This window comes from Tursiops truncatus, chromosome 16, assembly GCF_011762595.2.
Source record: "Tursiops truncatus isolate mTurTru1 chromosome 16, mTurTru1.mat.Y, whole genome shotgun sequence".
Classification (NCBI taxonomy): domain Eukaryota; kingdom Metazoa; phylum Chordata; class Mammalia; order Artiodactyla; family Delphinidae; genus Tursiops; species Tursiops truncatus.
In genome coordinates this window covers 45524275-45548856 of record NC_047049.1, presented here as the reverse complement: position 1 = coordinate 45548856, position 24582 = coordinate 45524275, and the positions used below count along the sequence as shown (strand labels likewise).

Below are 24582 nucleotides of genomic sequence, written 5' to 3'. Positions count from 1 at the left end.
TGGAACCCCCACGGATACGGAGGGCCAACTGAAAACTGTTTACCCATCTCCCGTGCTGGGCTCCAAGACACACGTTTCTTTCACCCTGGGTCCCAGCGTCTAGCACAGAGGAAGTGCTCTGAGAAGGGGAGCGGGGAATAAATGATTTGCAGAAAGCAAACCATCCCTCCTGTGCTGCTGCTTCCCCAGCATCTTTGCAGGGAAGCAAACCAACGAAAGGCTAAAGACTGGCAATGCCGACAGATCTGCAAACATCGCCTGGTGCTCAAAGGAAAATCTGGCCACAGGAGGCAGATAGTTATCCCCTACATGTTTCGTTTTTCTTTCCCCCCATCCCTCACCGTCTCTAAACCATCTGCCTCTTCCCCCAACTTTACAACATGAAGTGACAACAGGAAGTCTCCCTTAAGCATTTTCTAATTTCTCTGTTATTTGGTTTTCTACTTTGGTACATGTGAGCCTTGGCTGTATTTCACACAGAAGCTGACATATTTTATTATGACACACCCCATAAAACAGAGCACATATAAATCACCTGGCATGGTTTTGCTTCACCTGGTTGTTATTGCTAAGATCTCTATTTCTAAGAGCACAAAAGAGAACAGTTCTTGAATCCACAGACGAACAAGGACAGGGTGAGCAGCAGTCAAGTCTACCAGGCTGGGAGACAGAGAGACCAGAGACACGGGCTCCTGGGTGGCTGGCTGTCTGCAGAGACATGAACGACACAGACGGAGAAGCCACACGAACACTCCAGAGAGACCCGGGCAGCTGGGGAAACACTCTACAACTACAGCCCATCTATCAGACCCCTCTGGCTTTCTCAGCCCTAAGAGATTCTGAAATAAACACAAAGGCCCAAGGTGGCATAATACCGAAGCCAGCGGTACCTACTCTTTGGCCTCAATCACTGCATGGGTATGTTTTATCTTGGGGACCCTGACAGTCCCTCTCCTGGGCAGAAGAGCCAGCCAGTCCCTAATGTCCCCAGCGTCCTCAACAACCCCACAGCAAGACCCAGGCAGGCTCTAAAATGTCTTGCCCTCAAAGGCCTGGAGATTGAAGGCAGTATCCAGAAACTTCTTCAGAGACACCAGGTGAGTGTTCCTGTTTCCTGTGGCTGGTGCAGCTGCTGGGTCTCGGCCAACATACCTGGGGGAGGAGAGTCAAGCTAAGCGGAGGGCTGAGCCCGGCCCTGCTGCTACCCCAGGACTGCACCGGGTCTAATCCAGCTGCAGAAACGAAGAGCCTGAGGTTCCAAGGGGCCAAGTCACTGGCCTAAGATCAAAGGTAGGAGATTTGAGACACGCAGGAGGTTCTCTAGTTCAGTTCTGGCTGCAGAACAAACACAAAAGTTTCCCCTCCCTAAGGCCGTATTAAAGAGGACCCCTGATGGGGAAGCTGATCTGTCACTGACAGTCACAGAGCCAGCAGGGACTATGGGGCCCAACTCCTCGGTTTCCAATGCAGCCCAGAGAAGGGCAGTGGCCAGTGCTGGGTCACACAGCAAATGGGGTGGGCAGAGCCAGGATGGGGCCTCAAGCCCCCAGAGCCTCAGGCCTGGAAGACGTGAGGGGTAAACGGCGGGCAACCCCTTGCACCCAGCCTTGTACCATATGGGCCGCGCTCGGCCCAGGATGGTCATGAAGCGCGGGCTGATGTAGTCGTAGTAGCCCATGTTCTTGTGCTCCTCCTGGCACCACACCAGCTCTGCACCCGGGTACTTCTCTGCCTCTCGCCTGATCAGGTCGAAGGGGAATGGAGAGATCTGGGACAGACAGGGAGAAAGAAGGGAATAGCTAGGGGAAGGGGGAAATGCACATGCCAGGCCCCCAGGAGAGCGGCCACCGCTTCCCTCACTGGCCCCAGCCCTGGCACGCTGCCCAGGGCCAGGGGGCTGGCGATATGACCTTGCTCGTCACTCTGAGCAGTTGAGGGGCTCGGGCGCACCTGCTCCAGGCGTGTGATGGCCACTTGCTCGTCCAGGCCCTGGCTGCTCCGCTCCTTCACCAGGTCATAGTACACCTTTCCCGTGCAGAAGATGAGCCGCCGCACCTGCCCGGGAGCCTGCGCCGCAGCCCCATCCTCAGGAATCACCCGCTGGAAGCTGGTCCCTGGGGACCGACAGGGCATGGCAGGGGCGTCTGCTCCCAGAGGGGCCAGAGCAGCTTGGGAATCAGGTCCACATCCCTGGCACCTCCAGGCTCTCCCTGGCCACTAAGACAAGCCCCAGATTTAGACCTGTGGCTGCAATAGGAACCTCTTGAGCCAAACAATGGAGCAGGGGACAGGGACAAGGGTGGAGACAGTGGCTGGAGCCAAGGGCAGAGCCTTGGGAGCATCAACAATAAGGTGATGGGGCGGGGGGGGCGCTGGGGATGATGGGGAGAGCCCCTGAAGGGGACAGAGGTGATGATGTCACACCCGCATCTGACAGCGTCACTGTCCCAAACCTGCTCCCCTTCCAGCCATGCCTACCTCCCAGGCACACTCAATCCACCCCGTCACCAAGCTGGAAGGCGAACCCTGCACAGTCCTCCCTCTCAGCCCCAGAGCCCAGCCTCCATCCCCAAGTCCCATCCATTTTTCCTTCCTGAGCTCATGCCATGTGCCAGGCACCAGACTAAAAATACTACAAAAACCTCTGAGGAAGGTACTGCAGGGTCCCCGCAACCCAGATGAGGACACTGCGGCAGAGAGGGTCACTGGCTGCCAGGGCCCACCAGTACTAGGCACTCAGCCCAGGCGGTCCAGCCCAACGCCAGAGTTCTGCACTGCTGGCTCAGCCGCCCGCCACATCTGAGGGGATGCCCACACACACACGTGAAGAACAAGCACCTGTCCACGCCACTGAGGTCCTCCTGGCCAGCCCCTGCCCCTCCGCCTACAACCCAGGACCGTTTTCCCAGACAGCTCTGCTCTGCCAAGCCTCAAGGCCCCACACCTGCTCCTCCCTGATCCTCCACTGGGTCACGTCTCACTTCCAAAACCTGGCCCTTCGGGTGCTTTATCTGACCTCCGACTCCCAGCTAAATGAGGCTGAGAGCTCTTGGAGGGGGCGCTGGCTCCCCAGGGCCAGAAATGTCTGTCTGGCTCATGAGAGAAAACAACGGATGAGTGAACTGATACTCAGTGTCCCTCGAACTAGCAGACCTCTACCAGGCCTCCTGCCTCTAAGCTCTTCTGGTGCAGCCAGGCCGGCCCTGCTGGGAGGCTGCGGGGTCCCAGTGCACTCCTCTGGCCCTGGTGCTCCGCGTAAGTGACCCAAGTGGGTTCAGCCACCCGGCCGCTGCACCAACCTCCCAACGCAGCTGCTGGCGGGGATCATGCCAGAAGCTGCTTCAGGGCCAACAGAGCCACAGACAGAGGCAAGCACGGAAGAGTCCCGGGAGCAGAGGCCACACGTGGGCCACCAGGGCCCCCATCAGCCGCCTCCCCCCCACGCCCAGGCACATACCAGAAACCATTTGGTCAAAGCTGGACTTGGCTTCTGGGTGCCTCAGCAGAGATTTGGGTGTGAAGATGATCAGCTGGAAGGGAAACACGTGCCCGGCTGCCAGCCGCCCCTGCTTGGCCAGGGTGCCCTGCACTCGGCCCCTGTACGGTCCCGGTGACGACCAGGCGGGTGGCTCACCGGCTTGCGGAAGGGCAGCAGGATCTGGCGGCGCAGCACGTGGAAGTAGCTGGCCGGCGTGGAGCAGTTGACCACTATCCAGTTGCAGTCGTAGAGCTGTCTCACCTCGAAGTCCTGGGTGAACGCCTGGAGGGGCAGGGTGCGGCTGGGAGGTGGCCTGCCTGTGGCATCCACACCCTGGCCTTGCTGGGCACAGCAGCGTGCAGTCCTGTCCTGGGGGAGGGCGGGCAACACTCACGGGGTAGGCGTCCGAGTCATCATTGCTCATCTGCAGGAACCTCTCGGGCCTGGCTGACGAGTGCTCCGGGCCCTGGAAGCAAATGCCAGATGGCCCAGGCTGGCCAAGGTTTGGGGGGGACTGGGGATCTGTCACACTGGACGGGGACCCTGGGCCTGGGGGAGAGTCTGAAGGGCTTCGTGGAGGAGATGCCCTCACTCCGGAGTGTCAACCGCAGGAAAGCACCAGGAATGTGGGACAAGAGGAGGGAGGTAGCCTCAGATGAGGGTCCGGCCACAGCCATGTGTGAACATGTGGGGCAGAAGGGAAAAGCAAAACGGCCAAGATGCTCTTTCTCTAGAACGTTCTGACCTACAGCAGTGACTGTTTACTATGTGCCTGTGGTGCGCCAGACATAGCTCTACGGACCCCACACAGATTATTCTCTCGTCTTGTGAAAGCAGCCCTGCGATGGAGATGAGGAAGGCGAGGGACAAAGAGATTAAGAAACAACCTCAAGGTCACTCAGCCAGAAAGGGACAGATTCAAACCCAGGTCTCACTCCTACTCCTACCCTGGCCCACGGGGCTGCTCTGCTCCATAAGAGCAGCAAGGACCCCCGCACTGTCCTCCAAGCTGGCTCTCCGTGGGACGGGGTGACCTGCTCCTCTCTTAGTGGGGACGCCCCAAGGACCCATGGCCACAGGCCCCAGCCAGGCCGGCCCAACCCTCCGCAACCAGCCTGACTCACGCTCCACCCAGTGAGATGCCAGCCACCTTTACAGCTGGGAGACCGTGGGCAGTCACAGGCCTTCTCTCCTCGCACGTGAAACAGGAACAGAACTGACTGCCTGGTCCAGCTGTGAGGATGCCACAGGATTATACGTGGCGTGTAAAGTGCATGGCACAGGGAGACCTGACTCTGAGCAGTACTGATCAATCCCTGACGACGTGACCAGTGCAAGCTGAGTGGGTCCTCGGGGCCATCCACTGCAGCCAGCACAGCCCTGGCCACGCTCCACCTGGTCAGGCTACACACTCACCAGGCTGGCATCTCCTGATACTGTGCTCCGCTCCTCCCCTCCCCGAGGGCCTGCACATTCTTCTTCTCCCCGACATGAGGTTCCCCCGACAACATAGGTTCAAATTCCAGCTACTAGCTGTGTGACCTTAGGCAAGCTACTCCACCTCTCTGTGCCCCAGTTTCCTCATCTGGAAAGTGGGAACAGGTCCCGGCACAAAGCAGGCACTCAGGCATGTCCGTTCCGTTTACTGCTGGAACAGTAGCATCACCAACTTCAGCAGTGGTGACACAGAGCTACGCAGGCCCCGCCCTGCAGACCCATGTGGTTCCGGGGGACTGGGAGGCACATACCCCCCCCCCCCCAACTCTGAAAGTGGCCAAGGGTCTAGCCGTCCTCTCCCAGGCCGGCCAGGGCCCGCCCCCACGGCCCTCACCATGCCCTCCATGCCGTGGGGCAGCAGCAGCACGACGCCATTGTGCCGAACCCACTTGGCCTGGCCCGTGCTGATGAACTGGTCGATGATGCACTGGGCCGTGTTGTGGAAGTCACCAAACTGCGCCTCCCAGAGGACCAGGGCGTTGGGGCTGGCCATGGCGTAGCCCAGCTCGAAGCCTAAACGGGAGACGCCGAGGCAGAGCCTGTCACACACGGTCCCCAAGTGGTGGTGGCTCCGGCCAGACCCAGCCCTTCCTCCCACGCGCTGCCTGCTCCGCCCGTCCCTCCCAGCAGGACAGAAGCGCCCGGGGACTCCTTGGCGCCCAAAGATCAGGATCTCCCTTCCTGGCCGCCGGCAACACACCCAGAGATGCCACTCTCAGCCCTGACCTCACGTACAGCCAGCTTCAGCCTTACGTAGGCCAGGAGTCAACTCCAAAGACACCCTGGGGAGGCAGCAGGGCCCATTTGCCAAGGGGCCCCCCAAATATGGCGGGGCTGCTGAGGGGAACGGGCAGGAACAGCCCCAGAGGCAGCTCCCCAGAAGCGGTGGCCAGTCTCGGTGGGTTCCCGTTTCTGGGAGGAAGCAGGCCAGCTAAAGGCCAAGCCAAGGGAGAATGCAGGGGGCCAGTCTGGGGAGCCCAGAGTCTAGGGAGGGGGCCTCGAGACGGGGCTGCTGGGTGTGGTGGCACAGAGGGCAAGACAGACAGGAACGTGGAGGTGGCCAGGCCAGGCTCAGGGCCGGTCAGTGGCAGCAGCAGTCAGTGGACTCGATGGGGTTTTCTGTCTGGGCCCACTGTTGCCCAGGGACAAGCTCTGGTATCCAGAGCTCCCACCCAGGCCAGAGTGCACCCCCACCCCCCATCTGGGCTCTCTGAGGGGCCAGATGGGACAGGACCTCATCTCTGATGTGGCCTCAGGTGGGGGCAGCCCAACCACTGTCCCTCAGGGCTGTCCGAGGACTCAGGTCCACCCAGGGGCCTCTGAGCCTCTTCGGCCCCACCCAGCCCCAGACCACGGTCAAAACAACAAAAACAGACACCCTGAGGTGCAAGACCCTCTCTGGTCCCCAAGCATCTCAGGGCCCGCCCGACCTGCAGGCAGAGTTCTGACCCACCCAGAACTCCGTACTCCGAGAGGGAGCTGTTGCACACAGTGTAGGGGGCCTGGTGAGGCCAGAGGTGGTTCATGGGGACACACGTCCTCCGGTCAACTTCCTGGTCATGGAGAACGTGGTGCCGGTGACTGCAGAGACACAGACCAGGAAGGGAGGGGAGGCGGGCGGACTGAGCAGGACACCAGGCAAAGTCCCACAGGATGGCGACATCAAGAAGGCCGTGGAAAGCCAGAGCGATCTGGTCCTTCCTCTGGGCAGCCGCGCCTCCCACTGGTGCCCTCACACACGCCCCGGGGGTCTTGGAGCACAGGCGTGAGAGGCTCAGCTTCTCCCCTAAGGAGGGATCCGATGACACCTGCCTTGCCGACCTCCCAGATGCTGGGTGGAGCCTGAGACCCTAGGAGGCCACACCCCAGGGGCACCATCTCCCTGCCCATCCTGCTAGCCCCGTTACCACCTCACCTGCTCTGTCCAGGTTTACAGGAGGCAGGAATTCCTGTGCATAAGGGGGGCCCCCCTGGCCAAACCCCAAGCCTTGTGAGGACTGACATGCCACTCAGGGTGCAGTGGAGTGGCCCTCTGTACCCTGGTTGGAGCAAGACCAGCAGTGATGAGGGAGTGGGACGTGGGAAAGATGGCCTGTCGAATACTGGAAGCCACACTCCAGGACTCACTAACATGGCAGAGACAGAGTTGAGATCCCAAACATCTGGGGTCCCACACAGAGGAAATGTAATGAGGACAACCGGCAAGTGTAAAGTCCCTCATCTGGACTCAAAACCGAACTGCGAACAAGCAAGATGATGGCAGGGAGCTGGCTTGACAGTAGTTCACAGAAGGGAAACAAAGGATCTTGAGGACCATAGATAACCACAAGGGTTGACATCAACCAACAGCTTGGGCCAAGCAGTCAGCTCTGCACGCTGGCCCCGTGGGGACAGAGAGGCAGGCAGCCTAGCAGCCCTCAGACAGCTTGGCCCAAGGGTGGGGGCTAGTGTGCTGATAGAGTTACCTGAGAACACCTCCTTGGCTTCCCAGACAAGGTCTAGGAAGAGAAGGAAGGGCCACTCCACTCCAGAGGCCCTGGGCCGACTGTGAGAGATCCCCAGCGCAGCTGAGCTCTCAGCTCCCCCCAGGCACAAGGCTAATGCCCATAGGGCCTAGGGCCCAGAGCCCCCCACCCTCACCTGAATGTGCCCCTCTCCACGTCCTGCCCACTGAGCCGCACATGGATGCCTTCCTTGAGCAGGGAGCCAAAGGCCATGTACTCTGCCAGCGCCCAGTCCACTGTCCTCTTCCTGGTCATGTCCGCACGGCCCCGCAGGATACGAGAGAGGCCTGCGGGAGGGGAGGGCCAGCCTGAGGGCCACAGGGCTTGGCCACCCCATCTGGGACAGCCATAGTCCCTGGGACCTGGGCCGGGTGTGTGTATACTCAGTGTACACCCCTCCCACCGAGCAGGGCCCCGGCAGGATGCAGGAGGACCCTCCTCCAGCATCACCACTCTAGCCAACACACAGGGCCAGCCTGAGCCCACATCCCCACCAGCCTCCCTCCCTGCGGGAAGGAGCAGGCACCGTTAGGCGATCATCCGCCACATGCATACGCCGCATTCGTTGATTCAGGGACGTTTCCCATAAGCCCACGGGAGAGGTACCAACTCCCCCACCCCTAGATGAGAAGACACGCTCAGAAGAAGGAATTCATTTACTCACGATCACATAGCTATGAAGGTGCTTGGATCTGAGCCCAGGCACCCGGCCCAGGCTGGGCTCCCATCAGCCCTACACCCACACAGACCCTGTGTGACTGCACAGAGCCGGTGCCCCAAGACACCTGGGCCTCCACGTGCACGTGGAGGAATCCTCTTGGAACGCCCACAGGCTGCTCAGAGGGTGCACGGGGACCCCACTACCATCGCGGGGGCCCTCCAGGCTGCCTGAGCAGAGGACACGATGGACACTATCGTGGCCAAGAGGCACAGCCAGTGACCACCTACTAGCCTAGGGTCGCCCTCTGTCATCCACCCAGCCCAGCACTCTTGCCGCCCAACATTCTAGGCCCAACCGCCCCCTCCATGGGAAGCCCTTCTTTCCCTGCTCTCCTCCTGCCTGATGCAGGGATGCCCCCGGCAAAGGCACTGGGAAAATACAAGGTGTCCCACAGAAGCCTGGTCACCAGCACCCAGCTGGGAGCGTGGCATCCACACCTGCTCACCCTGAGAGGAGCTGTTAACACAGGCACCTCATGGGGCACAAGGGAGGCACCGAGAGCTCCGCTGATCTACCCAAGACCAAGTCAAGATGAGGGCCGGGCCTCCCTGACTCCTGACGCCATCTCCCTTGGGACACGATGTCTGGGACAGTGGCCCATGCTGGAGCCTGCACAGCAACCTCACCCGTGTGGATCTTAAAGTCCTCCAGGGGCACAGAGCTGGCCACTTCACCAATGTGGGTCAGCATGTCCTCTGGAATACCCGTGGCTGGGCATGTCATGCTCTTGGGCTCCCCGTCCACAGTGAAGAAGCCTGAGAGGGCAGAGGCTCTGTGACTTGTGTGTGGCAGTGGGGCCTCAGCTCCCCTGGCCAGACTGTCTCCCCAGGACTCAGGGGCCCACCACTCCCTTAACCCCAATGGCACTCAAACCCTGAGCCCATCCTGGGGACCTGGGACAGCTGACAGCACCCACCTAACATCCTCCCCTCCGGCACCTGCGAGGCCCCTCCCTGGACCCAGGGTCACAGCCATCTAGCTCTGCCCCAGAGAGGCCCGCTGAGCACCCCTCCCCCAGGGCCCACTCCACTTTGCGGTCCACCCTCCCTGACCCAGCCCTTTCCAGGAAGCAGCTCATCACATGTGTCCCGAGGGCGGCACTATCTCCCTCTACTCCCGCCTACCCCACCTGCAGGAAGCAGGTAGCTGGACCCCTGCTACCAGCCTCAGGGGTCTCAGGGACAAAGCCCACAGCCTCTGGGCTGGGCAGCAACTGTCCTCATTCAGGATCACTCCAGTCCTGGTCCCAGCGCCAGAGCCCAGGGCCCAGGCAAATCACTCTTAGCCACACGCTGCTCACTCACCAGGCCAGGGGGAGTCCAGCCAGTGCTTTATATGCAGGATCTTTTTATCCTTGGACCTGCCAAACGCCTCCTCACAGATCCGGTCATATTTGGCGATTTCTTCCTGAAATCAGGGTGAAGGCCTGGATTGAGGCAGCGATGCCCCGGGCAGCCGGAGGCTGAGTCAACCCAGACTCATAAACCCTGGTCCCTCTCACCACGTTCTAGAGGAACTGTCTGCCCACTGGCCCACAGGGACCTTAAGGCCAGAGATAAAAGTCCCAGAGTGCAGGGGGATCCTGGAAAGAGTTCAGATGATTGCACTCAGCAAGGGACTTGGGGGAACGCAGGAATGACTCACAGTCCTTGCTCTGAGAGCTCCCTGAAGGCGGGAGGGCAAGCACATCCACAGATAACTACGGGGTCAAACCCGGCTCAGGGCTACCTCCTACAGGAAGCCTTCTTGGACTCTGGCCTGAGGATGGGCTTCCATGCGTCGCAGCGTTCCCTGTACCCCACCAGACTGTAAATGTCTTTGGTCCTCCGTCCCCCTCGATAACTGGGGGCTAGTGGGGACAAGGACCATATTGGCTACTTCTATAAACCGCCAGTGCCCAGCACTGGGCTGATGACATCAGCAGCCGCCTCAGGCTGATCCCAGGCGCTGACCGGGCCCACCTCGAATTCCTGCAGGGTCACGGTGCCCTCGGCGATGAGCTTGTCTGCGTACTTCTTCAGCACGGGCACCTGCCTGTGGATCTGCTTGTACATGAGCGGCTGCGTGAACATGGGCTCGTCCATCTCGTTGTGGCCACGCCGGCGGTAACAGACCTGCAGGGACAGAGGGTGGGTCCCCGCGCCCAGGCGGTGTGGCTGGCGCAGTCACTGCACAGCTGGGGCACACCTGGCAGGCCACATCCGTGAGGCCTCACCAGCCCCCACTACAACCCATCACCAAATGCCCCACCCCCAGGCCTCCGCAGAGATGGTGCTCAGCGGTTCTAAACCTGCAGCTCAGCCCCGACTAGCAAAGATGTTGCAGACCCGGCGCACTTGCCACGGCAGGGACAGTCTGAGCACCTCCACCTCAGTTCCCCAGACCCACCAGGTCCACCACGACGTCTTTATTGAAGGTGTTCCTCCACTCGGCCGCCACACTGCACACATACATCACGGCCTCTGGGTCGTCTGCATTCACATGGAAGATGGGCGCGTTGACTACACGGGCGACGTCGGTGGGGTATGGTGAGGAGCGGGCCATCCGGGGGTCCGTGGTGAAGCCAATCTGCAGAAGCAGAAGGCACTGAGAGCTGGACAGCAGCAGCCGCCTGGGAGACCAGAGGCCCAGGGGGCCAGGGGAGAGTCGCCTTTGCCTCGAGGTCCATCGGTTGTGCTCAGGAGGTGCAGGGGACATGATGGGCTAACAGTGGATGACCTCGAAATCAGACGTAGCCGCGGGTCCCACGGGGATGGCGGTAACACCAGGGGAATCGTGTCTGCTCTTTCTCCTGCAATCATTTTCATACAGTGGGAGTGGGGAGCGCAAGTTGGGGTAAAACCCAGTCTCGCCAGTTACTAACTGTACAACCTTGGGCCAGGTACTTAATTCCCAAAGCCTGTTTCCTCATCGATTAAAAGGGCTCATTAAATTCCTACCTCACAGGGTTATACTGTGAAGGTTAAATGACTTAATATGCGAATAAGGTAGTTAACCCAGGGCTTTACAGGCTCAGAAGAAGAGCTGTTATTAGCCACAGCTGCCTTTGTTAAAAGCAAAGGCTGTGAGAGCTGTGTTCGAAGACTGCCTGGGCCACATGGAGCTCAAGGCAGCATCTAGTTACACGCTCAGCCTCGGTGCTTGCTAGGCGCTGGTTATACCCATCTTCCTCTGCCCTTACTGCTTTCTCACATACATAATATGGGGGGAGGGGGCTGCAGAGGGAAGGACAGAGAGACACAGAGACAAAGACAGACAGATGTATACACCTCCCAGTTCCACAGACCAGGAAACCGAGGCTGAGAGATCAGGCATCTTGCCTGAAATCACACTCTGGTAAGTAGCAGAGCGGGGGGATTAAACCCAGAAATGCCTCACTCGTCCCCTCAAAGTGCTGCCTGGATTCAGGGATGGAGGACACTGACAGGGCCCAGCACACAGCCCAGGCCCTCACCTGGTTGTTGACGACGACGTGCACGGTACCGTTGGTGGTGTAAGAGGGCAGGTCACTCAGGTGGAAGGTCTCATAGACCACACCCTGGCCAGCGAAGGCGGCATCCCCATGCACCAGGATGGACATGACCTGCAGGGCAGGATATAAGCCAGGAGGGGCCCCCATGCCCCAGCCCGTGCAGCCCAGCCCTGCTCCTGGACTTCAGAGATTCAGAGCCTACCCCTCAGAACCCAGGACGTCAGGGCCCAGGACCTCAGGGCCCAGGCAAGCTCACCTTCTTGCCCTGAGCATCCCCGCGGTAGAATTGCTCTGCCTTCGTCTTCCCCTGCACCACGGGGTCCACAGCTTCCAGGTGGGAGGGGTTGGCCACGAGCGACAGAGTGATGTTCCTGTTTGTGACTCGGTTGATCCTCTCATGGTACATGCCGAGGTGATATTTGACATCTCCGGAGCCCTGAAGGTTGACGTGGCCTGTGATGAACCTCCCCCCCCACCCTATCCCAGACATGCAAGCTTACAGTGGCGCTGCGACATTCCCGGGATTCTGCTCCCTGGGAAGGCTGTTTTGTCCCTGACTCACACCTGCATCCTTCCCCCAAACCCAGCACAACGCCCTTCTTGCCCCCCAGGCTGGCCTAAGAAAGGTAGGCAGGTTCCCTGGGCCTTGGCTCCCTTCTTGGGGCCCCTCCACATTACCAACAACCATCCTCTCCGCATTAACGATGGCAGAGTGGGGAAGGGGTAAGGCACCCGTAGGAAGGGGCCAGCCAGCAGCAGTGAAGGCACAGAAATGAAGGGCGGCTCTTAATTGGCATTGAGACCATGGGCTAGGCCTCTGGGCACACATTGGAGCAGGACCTGTACCTAACTCCTTACACCAAAGTAACCAAAAATGTACAGACAAAGCCACAGTATCAGGGGAAAACATGACATACTTTACGATCTTGGAGTAGGGAAAGTCTTTCTAAACAATGTACAAACCTCAGAAGCCAGAAAGGATGAGACAGCTAAAATCTAATATATTTGCCATGTGGGAAGAAGATCCATGCAAGTATCAGGGGAAAAAAATCAAGCTGGGAAAATACTTATCAGACAAACGCAGGCAAAGGGCTAACTCCTTCAATACATAAGGCACTTTTACAAACTGGTGAGATAAAGCCCAAAAAACCCATAGAAAAATGAGCAAAAGCCAGGAAAAGGAATTTACAGAAAAAGGCACCCATGACTTAAACATGTGAAAAGACGCTCAAATTCGAAACAGAGAAATATGTTCAAATGCAGTGACTTTTGGACCTAGAACATTGGCAAAGATGGAAAGGTTGGACAGAGTAAGGGAAGCCGGGGGCCTGGGACCTTCGCACACAGCGTGTGGGCTCGCTGCTGTCTGCAAGCTCTTTGGAGGGCAATTCAGTCCTACCTCCTCAGCTCCAGCCACCGCATTTCTCGGATACCATCAAAAAGTGCACACATGTGCGCAAAGACACTCATTCCACCACCTAATGCTCATCAACAGGAGATAGGAGAAACCAGAGGGGCACTCGAAGCTCGAGGAGCTCTGTGTGCAGCTCTGAAACAGTGACAGCTCGTTAAGTGAAAACAGCAAGGTGGCCAGCGGCATCACGAGCTGCTCCCCTGGCCTTTTACAAATAAAGCTGTACTGGACACATATGTGTGTTCGCACTGTGTGGAACATTCTGGAAGTACACACTTTAACACAACAACTGACCACAGCAGAGCCTATGGGGAGCAGGAAAGGGGTCTCAGAAGGGAAACACACTCATTGTGTAATCTTTTCTTCAAACGACGCTCACATTACTTTTTCTATTAAAAAAAAGTAAATTTGTTTAAAGTGTCCTTTGGCCAGGTTTTACAGTTTACTCACATGTCGTCTCTGATTCCTCACAACCATTCTGGGGGCAGGAACTTTTATCCCCATTTTACAGAAGAGCAAACTGAGGCTCAGAGAGATGAAGGTGCTTGAGCAAAATGAACATGATGGCGGGAAGATTCTGGATTGGGAGCCAGCAGATGTGGATTCCAGTCCGGCTCTGGCCTAACGTGCTGGATGATTTTGGAGCAGTCATTTAATGTGGTTCATTTTAACAAACCATGCACCTGTGCTGAGTGCTGGGGCTTCGGGAATGAGGTCCCTGCCATCACCCTGCTACCAGCCTGGAAGGGAAAACAGACACATACACACACACACACACACACACACACATACACACACGTGCGCGCGATGGAGAAGGCCAGAGTAGAGACGGATCTGCTGGGAAAGGAGGCACAGAGGAGGGAGAGACAGGATTGCTGCCTGGAGGACCAGGAAAGTCACTAGAAGGGGAGACGGGCAGGGCTGGGAAAGAGGCAGAGAGCAGAAGAGAGGAAGGCCATCTGGCTGAGGGCCCAGCATGGGCAGAGGCGTGGGGTATGAGGCATACATGACACGTATACGTGCCAGGAAGGGGGTGAGGGCAGAAAAATATTCTCTCTGCTCATCAGTGGGCACAGGAAACCGTCCTGACCTCCCAATGCTGTGCTGGTCAAACAAGTGAGTGAGGCAGCCCTTCAGGGAAGGTAGACAGGACCCTGGGCACAGAGGTATGGCCGCATGAGCTGAACTGAATAAGTTCAGGCACTTCCCTGCACACCTCTCTGGGCCTCAGTCCCCCCAGCTGGAAAGAGGGAGGTTAGCCCAGATTACCCGAGGGCTCTCCCAGCTGTTGGAGATCATAGCACTTGGCTCCAAAACACCTTAGGGGCCTCACACAGACACCCCCAGCCTCTCTCCCACTCTTCTGCATGTCCGTCCACCTCAAGGTCTGTCTGAGCCTGCAAGCTCCTGGCCCAGGCCCTCTCCAGTCCACGTCCCAAATACCCAGCTCTCCAGGGGCTCTGGGGCCTGGGCCTGGCACCCACCTCATCCGCCGCCTCCAGCTTGGGGTCAAACTGGCAGAAGATCTGCTCCAGGTCCTTGCGGATGACGTTGGCCAGCACGTTCAGCCTGCCCCTGGAGCCAGAGGGGGCAGGGCTCTTACCATGCTCCCTGCCCACCTGGGACCTATCAGAATTAGCATGGGGGCTGGAAGGCCCCACCCTCTCATCCCGCCTCAATCTACAAGGTGTGTGAGCGGGACCAGCTGGCCAGCCCCCCTGGGCAGGCAGGCATCCCCCGCTACAACTCAGATTCAGGAGGCCGTCGCAAGCAGGGAGCCACCCAGCCTCATGGCAGGGTGTCTACTCACCCCTCTCCCCAACCAAAAGTTGAGCCCAACCCAGCACCTTGACCCCAAGCTGCTAGCGAATCACAGCTGCTCCCACATGGCTCCCCACCCCAGCCCAGTGATATGGAAGTGATAAGGAGAGGGAAGAGGGGACTGGACTGCCCCTAAGATCAGGAGTCACCAGAGGACCTGTCCAGAGGAGCTGAGTGAGGACTGAGGGGTGGGGGGAGGAAAGCAGCCAGGCCCAGGGATTCTCCAGTCCAGCCTGAACTTCCCATCGGGGGCAATCTATTCAGGGGAGGGCGCCAGCCTGATGGGGGCACAGGACATGACTCCGAACCCGCTCCCCACAGACTACCAGCCGGCCCCAGGCCTGCTCACACCCTGACCTCCAGCCCCGCACAGCCCAGTGACAGAAGGGCGGCGCTCTTCCAGCGGGCCCCTCTCCTGCTCTGCGGTGGTGGCAGGGCTGTGGGATCACAGGAGCCGTATGAACAACCCTCAGCCCCTCTGGGCAAAGCCTCTGGCCTCAAAGGCCCCTCCCCAAACACGGAGGCCTGGCCGAGGGCAGCCCTTGACCCTGGAGCCCTCCTCAGGCCAGGAGCCTGGCCAGCACCACCACCCAGCCCCAGAGCTGCCTGACGGCCCAGCACCATCCTCTCCCACAGTCCTACTGAAGCCACGTATGCCCCTGCCTCCTCGGACCACGGGGCCAGCTCTGCACGACCCTCTGACCAGACACCAAGCATTTCTGGGACCCCCAGAGCGCAGAGCCTGTGTGGCAAAGCTCGGGCTCCCGGGAGGCCAGCCCACAGGGTGGGGACCCTCCTCACAACGCATCCTGATGCCCCTGGTGCTGATGTAGTCCGGGGCTGGCCCACCTGTGAGCAGCTGGAAACAGGCACGGGAAATGCAGGGGCTTTGCCCCCCAGACTGCTCAGCAGTCCTCTTCCAGCCCATTTAGCAGGACCCCTGGCCACCTTGCCCATATCCCTCGTTAGCCCACAGGCTCCAGCTCAGAGGTAACTGCCCAGTGGCCAGACCAGCCTTCCAAGTCTTTATCAAAGTCACAGGAAATGTGTGGCCAGCTTGCAGCCGGGAAAAGAGACCCTCGGCTCACCTCCAGAGACCTCCCACCAGGGGATGCGAACCTGAGGCCACCTGCCCAGGCCCTGCCCTCACTTCCCTGGGATGTGCCCCTCCACATCCCCTTGTCCACAGGAACCTCAAGTAGCGTGATATACCCCTCTTCTGTAACCTCAATACTCCTGGGGACAACAGCAACATGGTGAGAGAGAAACAGTTTAAGAGAGCCGGTTCCATGTGGCTTTGGCCACGTGCTTTCTGTGATGAGCAGCCCAGGGCCCAGGGACTCTGATAACTTTCTAGACCACTTTGCCTCTATCCCCAGGTCCCACCAACACCCCTGCTCTGATTTTCAAAGCCTCCTATCCACCTCAGCTTGCTGGGCCTGGAGGAGAAGCGCCCACCTGTGTGGCATCCCCAGGATGACATTCTCGATCCCCATCTCGCTGGATTTGTCGATGATGGTCTTGAGGGCAGGAATCATGACCTCACAGCCCTCCAGGCCAAACCGCTTCTCCGAGGACCACTTTCGGGCCAGGAAATCTTCAAACCTGCTTGGGGAGAGATGGGGAAGGGTGGAGAGGCTGGGCTCCTGGGGGCTGTTCATGAGGGCTCGGAGCAGGATGCCAGGACACAGGAAGCTGCAAAGCCACTTCCCGCTGCGCAGTCCAGGACCTGGCACAGACACCATGGTGCTCCTACCAGCAAGCAGCATAGGTCGGTGGGGAGGCTGAGGGTCCTCCCAACTTCAACAGACCTCTGGCTCCATCCATTCCCAGTTACCACCCTCTCTTCCCCTTCCAGTCACACTGCTCCAACTAGCCATTCCCCTGCTCCCAGACCACTGCCCTCCAGCACACACGTGCCCTGGGGCTCTCTCCTCATGCCCCAAAGATGCCTCACGGCTCAACTCAAATTCCAGCCCACACGTCACTGCTCAGGGAGCCACTTTACTCCTAGCAGCTGGGCCAGGGGCTCCTCCAGGCCCCTGCAGCCCTGGGCAGACCCAGCTTCAGAGACGTTCAGGGGCAGAGCCAGGCACTGCCCCACCTGCAGGAAGGCGCTGCTACACTCACTCCACACAGGGACATCTTTTTGCCACTTCCACCCTCGTTCAGTGTCATGTTCTCCTGGAGCACCATCCAGCCCTGCCTTCCCTTACCAGGCACCCTCCTAGTTTCTTAGCCAGGGCCTGGGACATTTCATACAGCCCTGGAGCAGGCCCCCCAGCCACTCAGGCTGCCCGGGGTGGTGCTGGGAGCCTGACCTCATAGAGCGCACCAGCCGGGCCAGCAGGGTCCGCTTCTCCTCGCTGGAGAACTGCATCACGCCAGGGGTCTCGAACTTCTGCCGGATCCACTGACACTGCTCCACGTCATTGATGAACATGAACTCCAGACCGATGTGCTGGCAGTATGTGTTCTGGGGGAAAGGGAAGCACTCCACGAGGAGCCAAGAAGAAGACCGACCGCCTTGGGATCTGGAACAGAAAAGGCAGTGCCCTCCCTCCCTCTATCACACGCCAGAGCTTCATCAGCTGTGCCCGACACACCTGCCTGTGCTCACCTCCAGGCGCCGAATGATCTCCCGCAGAGAAAGGGTGTTTTCAGAACCTCCAATAAAGGTAGTTGTGGGCAGCTGGAACTCCTTATCCAGGTCAGCCTCCCGCAGGTCGTAGAAGGCTAGGAGGCACACATGGCAGAGCCCGGGCAGCAAAGAGAGAGGGAGGTCAGGCCCAGGTGGGGTCCAGCTGTATCCCCAGACCTCCCAACGGTGCCCCCAGGACCCTCCCGCCATGTCTAGCCTAAAGCTCAAAGGCCCTCTGTCTGCAGGGCACAGGGCATGAGTCAGAGCCTAGCTTGCCGCCATAAGGGTGGGCCTGGAAAGGTGTCTCAAGCTTGCTGAGCGTGGCACACCAGCTAGGGAAGACGGGGAGGCCTCCCTTGCAGGGACACCATGCATAGCTGGGCAAGGGTCAGAAGAAAGCCTCCCAAGCTGCTTGCTGAAACCCAAGACCCAGAGGCACTGTAGGCTCAGAGCCCCTCACTGGGCACAGGCACCAGCTGGCTCTGGTGTCGCCAGGGCAACAGGAAAGGGTACCGACTCACCCAATTTATCAATGGTGGTGATTAAGTCTGAGGGCACAAAGGAGTCCAGGTCTGCATCCAGAATGCCCAGGGGGTCCAGTTGGGCCACATGGTGGCCACGGATCTGGAGAAGGGGAAAAGGTCGGGGCGGAGCTGGAACGCAGCTGGACAGACCCTCACCAAGACTGAGATTCTGGGCCCTGGCCCCTCAAGTCCCCCTTCAGAATTTCAAGTTTCCACACATCTCCAGCACCCAGCCACTGAACAGTTGCCTAGGAGACCCCACCATAGCCATTAAGGTGGCAGGAGCTCAATTCTGTTTCAAAGTACAACATGCAGCTTTCAAAAACAGGAAAGAACACGTACACAAAAGTAGTTACTACGGTACTATTAGTAATTGCAAAATTCTAAAAACTTCCCAAATGTCCATCAACAGGAGACTGGCAAATGGATATGGGAAATCCACACAGGGGATACTACAGAGCTGCTAAAAGGAATGAGGAAAATTCCTAACTGCTACTATGAGGTTGTCTCCACAAAATATTATTAAGCAAAAAAGCAAATTACAGAAAAGTGTGTGTGGTAAACTACCCAGTATCTAAGAAAGGGAAGAGAAAAGTAAACACATGCATTTGCATATATTTGTATATATTTGCATGTCTACAAATAAATATATGCATTAGAAGAATATACAGTAAAATAAGAAAACTATAAAATAAGGAAAATTATTACCTACAGGGAAAGGACAAAATAGGGCAGAGCAGCAGGGCTAGAAGCTAGACTTTTAAGAATATATCTTGCATTGACGATTTGACTTTGGAATCTTATAAATATTTTATATCACTATAAAACAAAATTAAGTTTTAAAAATTGAAAGTAAGACAAAACAAATGAATTAATGCATCCATTTGGTGGCATAACTACATAGAGGGGAACTATGCCAATTGACTAATAGAATATTCCCCAAAGACAAACAGAACTGCAGGAATAAAAAGATCATAAATTCGTTTACAGTACCAATCAGCAGTGGTAGTACTAGAATTGTATTCTCGGACTGTCATGTGTGGATTGTGGGAAAATCAAGTAAGTCATTGTATTGCTGTCTTTGAGAACCTCTATTTTTGGTATCTTTAAAAGGAAATGGTGACATAAGACTGATGAGGTCAAGGACAAACACTAAGTCCTACATTTGATGTATATAGAAGCATCAGTATAAACCCATAAAGTATGGTATCTTTTAAAAAAATACATATTTCCTGGCTCTAACCATCAAAAGAACCCAGAAGTCATGACCAAACCAATAGCAGTAAATACTCGCTCACTCCCTGGAGAACTGGCTGGACAGAAATGTGCGAGATGAGCTCAAAGCATCTTGTCCTACCAGATAGCAAAGGGGTGCTCAAACACTACTGGGGCTGGGAATAAGGACACATTTTGAGCAACAAAAAGGATAATATCTATAGCAGACTGAAACTCGTTAAATATGTTTAAATTCATGCATTCATATCATACTATGAAAAAGAAGAAAAACCTTTATTGGCCATCTTTGGAGGATGCTAGGAAACCATGTCATAATTTTGAAAATCCATCAGCAAAAGGAAAAGTCAAGCACTGATCCTGCCCTCCCTATACCATTTGTACCTCAGGATAAACAGAGCTGACAAAGGGAAGGTTCTCATGAGAGAAGTATTTCAGGTAATAAACAAAGAAAGAAAGAATTAGAATATCACCACTTTTACCACTCCCAATGACTTAATGTGTCCAGGAAATAATTATCTTTAGATGCTAACTGATGAAGTGCCCATCACCACCAGGAAGCTGATTTTGCAACAACAGAAAAAATCAAATCTATGTTGGATCAAGCATCTAGATCTAACTTACAGAAACTACCAATTTACAGAAATTACATGGGACAAAGGGACAGATGAAGTGACACCATGAGGATGCAATCAGCAAAATCCACACTCGAGAAAACGCTATAGGACAAGCAACCTGGTTTCTTATACACACACACACACACACACACACACACACACACAGAGCAAGAAACACAAAAAGAAATGGAGAGGAACCCGCAGAGTAGAGTACAAGAGACTTGAAAAGCCATGTCAACATATCACAACCTGTGGCTTTATTTGGATCCTGATTCAAACAAGCAGTAAAAAGAAATCCTAGGACAAACAGGCAAACATGAATACCAACTGGGTATTTGGTGACATTAAGGATTATTACTATTTTTAGGTGTGATAATACTATCACGGTATATTTGAATTCTTTTTTTTTTTTTTTTTTTGCAGTACGCGGGCCTCTCACTGCTGTGGCCTCTCCCATTGCAGAGCACAGGCTCCTGACACGCAGGCTCAGTGGCCACCACTCACGGGCCCAGCTGCTCCGCGGCACGTGGGATCTTCCCGGACCAGGGCACGAACCCGTGTCCCCTGCATCGGCAGGCGGACTCTCAACCACTGTGCCACCAGGGAAGCCCATATTTGAATATTTTTAAAGGAGGCTTTACCTCTGGAAATACATGCTGAAACGTTCAATGAATGAAATGATATGAAGTCTGGGATTTGCTTCAAAATAATCAGTGGCCTATGGGTGGAGCCGGAGATGGGTAAGATGAATCAAGACTGTCCCTGTATTGATGGGGGTTCACTACATAATTCTTCTACCTATTATATGCTTGAAAACATGCATTAAGAAGCAGCCTGGGTTTTTTTTCAGTACTATGTGCAGATGAGTCAAACCAGAGCTCAGCCCCCAAGTGACCTGTGAGGGGCTACAGCCCACCCAGTAGGTGCTCACTACCAGGCAGATTTTTATCATGCAAGTATGGAGTAACATTCCTGAATCCAGAGACCATCCTGCTGGAAGGATGCTTTGGTCTTGGCCAGTGAAAGAACAAAGAGCTGCTGCAGAGCTGGGACTGTACTTAGAAGATAAGGCCCTCAGGCCGTACTCTGAATGCTACCCCACATTTCATACAGAGTTTTATGTTCCTTGTCCTTTTTCAAAGTCAACAGTCAGATCACTTTCTGCCTCTTTCAGCCAACCAAGAAAAACATAATTACAATCACTGCTGTTTCCTCGCAGGTGGCCCACGATCCATGGGTCCTGAGGCCAGTGAGGGAGCCCAGTCCTGTGCACCTTTCCTCTTCCGCCCCAGCACACCTGGGCAGGCAGCTGCCATCCCACACAGAGTGCATCGTTCAGAGGCAAGGCACCATTTCCATTTGCTAAGGCCTCCCTCTCCCCCGAGTTCCTGCAGCGGCTGGCTGCACCCTCCCACGGAGTCTCTACCAAGGACCGCAGGATGCCCCTACCCTGCCTTCTGCATGTCTTCAAGACAAGTTTCTCTTATGAAATACCTCCTGCCACTGATTCCCAGACAGATCCCAAATGATTACATTTTATGGAGTGAACACCCAGTACAGCCCTCCGGTTAGTCCTGTTGGGTCAAGACCAAGAATAGGAAACATCATCAGGACTCTTTGACATAGCAAGGGCCCAGCCTGGGAACCCAGCAGAGGGGAGCCTAAGTCTCCAGGACAGAGCAGCTGATGGGGGAGAGCTGCTTAATGAACTAGTCATTCATTCCACAAATACTAACTAAGCACCTGCTGGACATGAGCCCCTGTCCTCTTGGAATGCTCAGCCAAGAGAAAACAGACATTAACAAGCGGCAATCTACTCACCTTTCATTCAACACTCACTGAAACTGATCACTCACTAAGTACTTCTCCAGGTTCTGGGGCAGAGTGGTGTGGGCGACAGATGAGAAAGACCACAAACAATCCACTTTGCACAAGAAATACAGGGGGTGGTAAGTGATGTGAATGGTAACGTGACAAAGAGCAGGAGGAGGGGTCAGAGCCACCAAGCTCCCTAAAGTGACGCTGGAGCTGAGCCAGTCTTCTTGCCGTCAGCAACCTGGCCACACCCCAGGAGCCTGTACCCTCCCAGCCGCTCACCTGGTAGGCCCGGATCAGAGACTGCACAGCCAGGTGGTCCTCCACCAGCTTACTGGTCTTGGTCCGGCTCAACACTGCCGGCCTGCTCTCAGGGACAACAGAAAGGGGCCGGGGCTGAGCCGGACCATAAGAGGCTTCCTCACTGGCTTTCCGGAAGAAGCTGTCCCAGGACTGGGCAGGGGCAGAAGAAAGAAAACAGCCAGGTTAGGGCCTGGGAGTAGCGCGGGGTGGCCCAGGCTGGGGCCCTAGGGGACATCAGTCTTCCTTCACCACCATAGCTCTCAGGGCCCTCCCAGGACCCTGCCGACAATACCCTTCTCAATCAGCCCAGGGCCCCCACCCAAATTCTGGATCTCTCCAGGACCCAGCTTGGTAGTGTGTGGGGGAGGTTATAAGCTGTGATCAAGGGGCTTTATGTATGAAACGGGCTTCTATCCATAGGCAAAACATTCCCTCACACACTGTGGGTTGGAGGCAGCTCTGTGGAGGGCAAGGGCAGGCAGGCCCTCAACATTTCCAATGCATGTATCTTTTGAACCAGCAATTCCACTGCCAGCAATTTATTCTACAGATGTACTTGGACAGGTGTGCCTACATGTACAAGGATGTTCCCTGCAGGAGACTTTATAAAAATGACAACGTAAAAACAATCTAAGCAGTGATCAATAGGAAACTGGTTAAATAAATGATGGTAAATTTAGATTCCGGAAAATTATGTAGTCTTTTTTAAAAAGACGCATTTATTATTGTGGATGTGGAATATTGCCAAGATATGTTGTAAAGGGAACACAGCAGAAGAGGATGTATGCTTTGCTACTATTCGTGCAGAAACAAAAAGCAGATGGGCACATGCACCAGCACCTCCACGTTCTAGCAGAACACATACAAAAGTGCTTTCCTCTACGCCCTCTCATACAGTACTGGTAGGAGAATAAGGTGGTACAAGCCGTGTGGAAAGCAATTTGGCAACACCCATCAAAATTATGTACACAGATGCCCTCTAACCCAACAATTCCACTTTGGGGAATTTATGCCACAGTTAGCTGCACACGTGCAGGATGATGAACGTACAAGATGATGTAGTACAGCACCCGTCATGACAGCCAGAGACTGGAAATGAGGCAGATGCCTGTCCCTGGGGATGAATGTAGAACATCCATCCAAACAGTGGAATACTATACAGCTGGGAAAAAGAAAAATGAGGCTCTTGAGGTACTGACATGGAAAATCTTGGAGATGTATGCTGAGTGAAAAAAGCCTGGGGCAAAAGAGTGGATGTTACATGTTACTTTTTGTGTAAAGGGGGAGAATCCAGAGTTATGTTTGCAATAAGTTTATCTGAATGGATACAGAAGAAATTAAGAATAGACTGGGGAACAGACAGGTAGGAGCTGAGCAGATATGGGATGGAATGGGAGGAAGGTTTTTCACTGTAGAACTTAATACTTTTTGTTTTTGGATCATGTGAGCATATTACTTTCCTCTGAGGCATGTGAGTGAAGGAGAGAGAGCAGCTACGCTTTTCACTTTTGTCCTGGCATCTGATTTTGATTTTTTTTTTTTTTTACCATCAGTGGGTACTTATTTTATCAGCTTACTATATATGTAAACACTTATGCTCCTAACTATATAACAAGAGGCCATCTGGAGACGGCACTGCATGACAAAGGAGGCAGGGACAGGCCTCAGACCAGGTGTGACTGAGCACAGCATTATCAGAGCTTCTCAAGCCAGACCACCACCCACTGGCTGGTCCAGCAACAGGACAGCGATGGACTTTCCTCACCCAATATGAGGACCAAGCTCTTTCACAAAGATGATGGAGGACCTGAGAGACAAAGAAACCTGCCCGGGGTCACACAGCAGGCAAGTTGCTTCTCCCCACTCCCCTCTCCACAGCCCAGCCCCAGGACCTTCTCTCCTGCACAGAGGGCAGGGTTGGGGTGCCAACCTTGTGGACACTCTGGGGGTTTTCCAACCAGGCGAAGTACATCTCCTCCATGTAACTGGAGCCGCCTCCAACTTTGCTGCTTGGGAAGGTGACCGGTGGCCCAGACGACCTGCTGTACCAGCTGAACCTTTGGACGCCATGTGCGGCCAGGAGCCTCGAGGCCTGTGCCCCAAGCCGGGATGGCAGCAGCCTCAGCTGACTCATTCTGGACCCAGGCAACAAGGGAGAGACATAAACCACGGGACTGGGATGGAAGGAAGGAGGCTCTGGCAGCCACTCATCCACTCATATGGCATTTGCTGGGCCTACTGGGCAGGTGGCCCTGGGCTAGGCAGTGACGAGACAGAGGTGAGAGGGACAGTCAGCCAGGCCTCCTGAACACCCCGGAACTCAGGCAGCGGAGTCCTCCAGGGACTGGGTGCTCCATGACCGGTCAGAAAAAGGCCGGAAGCAAGGCGTCTGGCTGAGCTGCACGATCTCGAGGCCCATGGCACTGCTGGGTCTCTAGTCATTGTGACCAAAAGGGACCAGTGACTTCCCCTGACTGCAGTATAGGCCCAGCATGTCCTCCCAGGCCAGAAGGCCAATGACACGGGCCTCAATGGCCCCACT

At 55.9% G+C, this 24582-nt stretch overlaps 1 protein-coding gene across 3 annotated transcripts; it reads right to left on the bottom strand.

Annotated features, from left to right (window-relative positions):
* Positions 1 to 1028: 1028 nt before the first annotated feature.
* OGDHL (oxoglutarate dehydrogenase L) lies at positions 1029 to 24174 on the bottom strand. Of its 3 annotated transcripts, XM_033841722.2 has the most exons (22): positions 23971 to 24174; positions 22020 to 22190; positions 18070 to 18172; positions 17528 to 17643; positions 17229 to 17383; positions 16366 to 16512; positions 14571 to 14661; positions 11929 to 12108; positions 11655 to 11783; positions 10589 to 10768; positions 10162 to 10314; positions 9505 to 9607; positions 8827 to 8955; positions 7616 to 7766; positions 6429 to 6556; positions 5310 to 5488; positions 3873 to 3944; positions 3635 to 3760; positions 3458 to 3530; positions 1951 to 2114; positions 1614 to 1768; positions 1029 to 1152 (listed from the first exon to the last, which is right to left on the bottom strand). In XM_033841722.2, exons 1-22 carry the CDS (start codon positions 24172 to 24174, stop codon positions 1029 to 1031), a joined length of 3033 nt encoding a protein of 1010 aa, XP_033697613.2. The 3 variants fall into 3 exon arrangements, with proteins under 3 accessions (XP_033697613.2, XP_073649830.1, XP_073649829.1); XM_073793729.1 differs by lacking the exon at positions 10589 to 10768; XM_073793728.1 differs by lacking the exon at positions 22020 to 22190.
* Positions 24175 to 24582: the final 408 nt, after the last annotated feature.